The sequence below is a fragment of the Enhydra lutris genome, unplaced genomic scaffold (assembly GCF_002288905.1).
Source record: "Enhydra lutris kenyoni isolate GAN:26980312 unplaced genomic scaffold, ASM228890v2 scaffoldscaffold11, whole genome shotgun sequence".
In the NCBI taxonomy this organism is placed as follows: Eukaryota; Metazoa; Chordata; class Mammalia; order Carnivora; family Mustelidae; genus Enhydra; species Enhydra lutris.
In genome coordinates, this window is record NW_019154095.1 from 22,171,058 (window position 1) to 22,177,803 (window position 6,746).

General features: G+C 32.8%; 1 protein-coding gene across 1 annotated transcript in view; it reads left to right on the forward strand.

Moving 5' to 3' along the window:
- LOC111144512 (tumor suppressor candidate 3) overlaps positions 1 to 5,974 on the forward strand; it is a 249,406-nt gene extending 243,432 nt beyond the window's left edge. Inside the window, exon 10 of the mRNA XM_022498825.1 lies at positions 4,887 to 5,974. Within this exon, the coding sequence (XP_022354533.1) occupies positions 4,887 to 4,902 (16 nt within the window). The 3' untranslated portion in view covers positions 4,903 to 5,974. The remainder of the gene's footprint in view (positions 1 to 4,886) is intronic.
- The last annotated feature ends 772 nt before the right edge of the window (positions 5,975 to 6,746 follow it).

Sequence of the window (6,746 nt, forward strand, 5' to 3'; positions counted from 1 at the left end):
GTTAGGAAAGCAGAACTAAAACAAAAGACAGAAATACATGTCATTCTGCCTAGGACAAATGTAGTCACATCTCTTTCCACTAACAAACAGTATAAATTTTAATTCCCAAGATAATAAATCAAAATGCATGTTTAAGTATGTACTAAGATTTTTTAATCAGCATTTGGTAATATTAGAAATAGATACTAAGAACCTCTATATAAAATAATTTCTGTAGAAACTTCCGTTTTTTGTTTTTGTTTTTCTTTTACATTCTGTACTGCTCATTCCAACCCCTCCAGCCTCAAAACACATAGTCTGAACAGACATACACAAAATGGCTCTAGAGGGTGAGTTCCATCTTGAAAATTCAACTTCCTTACTGTGACAGGAACCACTTACTCTATGCAAACTTACTCTATGCAGAAACCCTGCATAGGCAGCTCCTGTGATCTAAAAGATTTTTTTCTTCTTCACCTATCTCCCAACCTTATTCCACACACTAGCTTTATTATTCTTTTTCCCCCAGAATAGTATCTACCTTCCTGATTATGTCTCATTATTAATAACCATGCTATGAAAGCTATTACTAAGTCTCTTAGTTTAGGCTGTGTAGAGAAGTGGCCTTAGCAGTAATGAGACTTGAGAGCTGTTGACCCTGTGTACACAGAGATACAGAAAGGTTTCCATACCCAAAGATCTCGTTTCCCTTCTCCTTTCCCTTCTCCTAATGAAGTCAAGTCCTCTAGGCCTTGTTTGGGGATTGTGGAGTTCAGATTTGAACATTTTTCTGGGTTCAGTAATCTTCTATTACAAAGCCGAGAAGCAGGCTAAAGACGACTGGCTAACAGCCATAATGTACTTCTCTCTTGCATCCCCTTAGAACATTTATGAATATAAAGTAAAGGTTAAGAAAGCCCTAAGAACAGTGAATCATTGCAACTTCCACTAGGTGCAAGGCCAACTGAACAATTCAACTAGCAGATGATCCATGCTCTGAGTAAAGAAGCAAGGCTTTTCCTCCCTTCCAATTTCTTTTCAATACCATAATGAAATCTGAGCAACTGCCCTTTAATCACATACATGAGTTCTCTCAGACAGGGTGGCATGTCACCATTAGGTCTCCCTGACTCTTCCCCAGTTTGAGAATAGGAAGTACAGTACACAAGCAAATTATGTCCATCTGAAGAGCTCAGAGAATTTAACCAGCTCCCACTTGGATAGCATTCATTTAAGAGTACTGTGTATGCATCTTTTTTTTTTTAAACACCAACAACAGATAATTAAGATAAATAAAAACAAAATGCAAGCCATTACTTCATGCCTAGTTAGATTTTTCACAGGAAGAAAAAAGGAATAAACTTGTTTTACATATGAGTCTCCAGTGACCACACAGTGACCAAGTCCAGAGGTCTTTTCCCATTCCACAAGAGCTTAGTTGAGTGGTTTCAACAGAGATTTACAGCCCACAGTTTTTATTCACTTCCTGGCCTTTTACAGAAAGTGTATGGGCTCCTCATACTGAACATACTCCCCATACTGAACATAACACAATGTTATTTTTATTCTTTGGCACTGAACTCCCATAGCCTAGGCTACTATCCCTTCCTTTAACTTGTTTTCAAAGTCAGAGGAACTGAAACACAAGCAAACAAAACTCTAACAATTGGACTTGCCATCACATCAACTATGTCTGTGTTATACTTAATCGTGTCCAGGTCTTACTCTCCTATAGGGAAAAAAACCTAATGGCCATGACTTTCAGTCATTTCATATCTTACAGCACCCTTCTAAACACAATATTCTTGTACAGAATAGATGGGCAGTAAATCTTTGCTGAATGGTGATTGAGACAGACTTTTTTTTGGCTCAACTTTGAGAAAACAACTACCATTTTAAATCATGTTTCTCTAGAAAAACTTATTTGGTATTTCAAATAATAACCTTGTTACAAACTTTTGGAACATCACTTCTCCGCAAGTCAAGGACTGCATTTTTATATAGATCCTGAATGTTTGTAAGTATGAGGGAATAATTAGGAAAGAACCACACTTGCAAGTTTTGGGAGATCTCTATCCCCTTCCTTCTTTGTATACACAATGTCCCTCTGCATCCCTGATCTACTTTAAGCAATAATCAAATTATGTAGACCAGAAGGGAATAGTTGCATCCCTTTAAGCTAGCAAAAGGGGGAGTTTCTGGGACATACTCATGCTGGTTCTAGTCTGCTCTCTAATCTGTGTACAATTTTCTAGACTTGCCATGTAGCCTCCATCTTCTGTCGCTACTTGCGTCAGTTGACCATACATGCATTCACTTCAAAGTAAGCTAGCTACAGTAGTCAGTGCTACGTATGCACATACTACCATGACCTGTGAAGAGAATCATTCGTGAAAGGGTAAAAGGGAGTCCAGACAGAAGTTGATGGTGGTACCTAAGGCAGCTGCTCCCTCTCTAAGGAACTCAACCACAATACTGAAAAATACATTCCAAGTAAGAGGAGTATATTTGGTTTTTGGCATTCAACAGTTTTTATGTTATAAAAGTATTTTTATACATTTTTACAATAAGCATTCCTAGGAAAGATACTATCCAAGCACTATTAGAAACACAGATAGAAGAGAACTATTACATTATACATCAAAATTACTAGACAGGTAAATCTAAAAAGAAAAAATTATGTCAGAACCTGACAGGAATGAGGGACTAATCTCAAATGATGAAATCCATATAAAACATTCATATTGGAATATACCTTGGATGCTTAATATTAATATTGAATGATTACCTAGAGAATAATATTTTATGCTTTTCTAAGATTTTAACAAAACATTTTTGATACACTTCGATCTTTCCAGTGTCTTGAATGAACACTTGTAAAGTTTACAATTTTTTATGAAAGAGATTTTAAATATAAAAAACGGGAAGTAGTCTGTTAAACTTATCCTTTATTGTAAGATAATAGAATCCTTTCCAGATAAAATATGTATTTGTCATTGCATAATAAAATGTAAACAAAAGATTGTTTTAACAAGCTTTTTAAAAAAATAAGTATTATAGTTTGGGAAAAATTCCTAGTGTGAACCAACAGTGTGGTAACTAAGGATTCTTAGTTTACCTTAATAAGAAGGTACAGAGATCCTTTTGTTTATTTATTTTATTTTTAGATTTTTATCTAAAAATCATAGAATTTTTTTGACTTTTTAGATCCAAAAAGTTAGGAAGTATAAAATGATCATAAGGGTCATATTACTGTTTTTGTTTTTATAGTATAATAGTTTTAACAATGATAAAAGGTGATCTTTAATGCACACAGCTAAAAAGGTTTAGACCAGTTGTTTAAAAAATAAACCCTGTAAGTTCTCAGTTTCCTTAAGTCATAATTTTTTCAACTTTAAGTTTTAAGTATTTTATGACCAAGTTTTCTTTTTATCATTAACTCTCATTTTTAAGTTAGCTTTAATCTTTAGGGGAAGTTTAAAATTAAAGACAGAAAATGCCAAAGAGTTCATCTACAAAGGACACATCTCTGTGCACTGCCATCAGTGTTAAGGATTATGTGGATTGAACAGCAGCCACTGCTTACTGCTCTAAGGAAGTTTCCCCACTGACATTCTTCTTCAGGCCTCAGTCTTAGCTATTTATTTTGAAAAACAGAAGCAAGGTCTTGTTGCATTGAGGGATCAGCACACGATTTCTAGCCTTTAATTCCTCAGAAATGGAGTACTTATTTCATATTGTATAACCTTTTTATTTTAAAATTTTATTATACTGTATTACATTTATTATATTTTTGTTATATAACATTTTAAGTCTTTTTAAATACATGTTTACTTTTAGCACATAGCATCACAAGGTCATTAGGTTGATAAAATATGGGCACTATAAAGAACTTTGGAGATCAGCCAAACATTCTTTTCACTAATGAGGAAACCGAGGTTCAGAAAGACAAAGAAATATATTCTTAGGATATTAAGATTTAAACATCCAGATATTATATATCCTTACGAATTTAACAGTTTTCCAACTACATGGCTTTCTAATTGTAGCAACAATTATTTTTGTTTTTATTTTAATATTTTGTTAAAATATGGTTTGTCTCTGGTCACCCTGCAAAGTTATATTATTAGGACCAAAAAAAAAAAACAAAAACAAAACAAAACAAAAAACCTTGCCACATGTTAGAAAGAGGTACAAATATCAAGCAGAAACTTAGTTAATGTTATTTAAATTGACTTACCATCTTACAACTTATATTTCTGTTCATAGATTAAAACTTTGCTTAGGGAAGTTAAGAAAAACAGCTCCCTTTTATTTCTGTCTGTACAAGCATTTATGTGCAGATATTTATGTACTCAGAATCTGATGAGACTCATGATTTATATATACATTCTTTCTGGCTGTACAATATATTTCAGCTATAAATTTCACTTAAAAACATCAAGCGTTTAGTCATTTTATGTAAGTGAATGAATTACAGGTTGAAGAAAAGAAAGTTTTTTTTTTTTTTTTTTTAAGGACATTGAAATGACCCACTTCAAATCTTTGTTTTAATTCATACTTTTTGTTCCTCTTACATTGCCAGTTTAAACACTGGTTAAACTTCTGTTCTAAGCAGCAATGAAAGTGGCTCACAGAAAGAAATAGGGTATTTTACCCAAACTTAAACACTGCTAGTTCAAGTTCTTATCAGCATCCTCTCCCACCCCTCACCTGTTCTCACCATAAGTTTTGACCCCATCTCAGAAACTAGTTCAGAGAAATTGCCCTGATAAAAAATTAGAATGAGATGAATTAATGTAATTATGACATTTTTATTGTATCTATTTACATGTACTATTTTAGAATGAATAAAAAGCATATTGTGTTTTCCCTGTTTTCAGCATATAATTTTCTTTCTTTTTCAGCTTTTTAATTAAATGAAGCCAAGTGGGATTTGCATAAAGTGAATGTTTACCATGAAGATAAAGTGTTCCTGAGATATAGTTTGAATTCTTGAGTTCATATCCACGTTGATTGTGATAATTCTAGCTTATTCTTGTACAATTTTTGAAATGTGTTTTCCTAGCCAATTTAATTTATAGAAGTGGATAGTTAAGATTCATATTAGCACTGGAAAGAACAAGAAATACTGAAGTGTTTTCAAGCATATTATATTCAGTGTATGCTGTAGGACTGAAATAAATGACAATGTAATTATGAATTCATGTGTTAGAACTGTTCACTCATTAGTAAAGAAAACCACAATGTTAGTAAGGGAAAACTATGAAATATATGTTAAAGAATCCTTAAGGTTGTACAGAGATAAGGTATATGCATGAAAATATGTCACATACTGAGAAAATATATTCAATGTCATTTCAGTATAAAGGATGTGTGTATGGTTACAAATGTTTTGTTCTTATTAATTACAATTAGAGGCAGGGAGCTGGATGAATAGTGCCTACAACTTAGAAGCTTAACCTGGGAAATGGGAGGTTTTTTCCCAGGACGTAAATTTTAAAAACGAATAGGTCTAAATCAGTAAGCTTGAAGGTATTAGGTGATGGAAGCAACACACCAGAACTAGAAATTAATTTCCTCTCTAAATTTAGAAGGGTCACCCAGGAATCCAGACTTGTTACTGCAAAACTAACCTGATGGCCATTTTCCCCATGTATTATATGGAAGAAGTTTGCCATCAAAACTTCCTTCCCTGAATCCAGATAAAAATTATCCTATACATGAGTGACTCAGTGAAGCTTTTTTGAAAACCAAATATTGGAGTCTAACCATTACTATGTTTGTATATCCTCTTTTAGTTTATAAAGCACTTTGGCATATGTTATTTTCTTTACAACAACCCTATAAATTAGACAGGATTTAAAAATTTTTTCTGACTTACAGAAGTTTTAGAAGCTGGAAGCCAGAAAGAATAGAAAAATAGGGCTTATAAACTGGGCTTTAGAACTCTCAAATCTGAATTTTTATTTTCGTTGGTGCTAAGGAAGAATTTAAAAACACAGTTCGGTAAACTTTGTTTTTCCTTTAACATTTTGTTATCTAATTTTGGTTAAGATCTAAATAATAGAACGTGGAAAGCTTAGGAGTTTCAGGTGTACAGTCTTAAATAGGAACCAAGAGCACATCTACTAAATTTATTTATTTCATACCTTTATGAAATTCAATAAAGAATGGGAAATATAAAAATCCTACAGGGGCATATGAAGCTAAGTTCCAGGGCAGTATGTGTGCTAGGAATAAGTTATCTTGTCAAAATAGGATATTCAGTGAAAATTGCATAATAATTCAGAACTCTGTTCACCTTACCACATATTCCCAAATCTGTTATTAAAAAGCACATTAAGTTCCCTAGTTCCTGTTCAAAGTGTGATAAATTTAGTACTGGAATGGCATTTATGGAAAGATATTAAGTTATCATGATCATTTGTTGAATGCCTATCCCTAGGGAGCACTTGACCTGTAAATGTAAATCCATTGAGTATTTTTACATTTCTTAAGATTCATTTAGAACAGGCATTACAATTGGAATCTGAGAGCAAAGCTTTACATGTAAACACATGTTTATTATAATTATTTTTGTTTGTCTCCTTAAGGCTCAAAGTTGTTATTAAACAACATACATATGTCTATAAAACTTTAATATAGTGTTCAATCATGACCAAAGTCAGACAATGACCAAGGTAAGGAGAACTTCTCTATTTCAGATTAGTAAAAGTTTTGTAGCCTGTATTATGTAATTTCCTTTCAGTAATATATGCCTACAA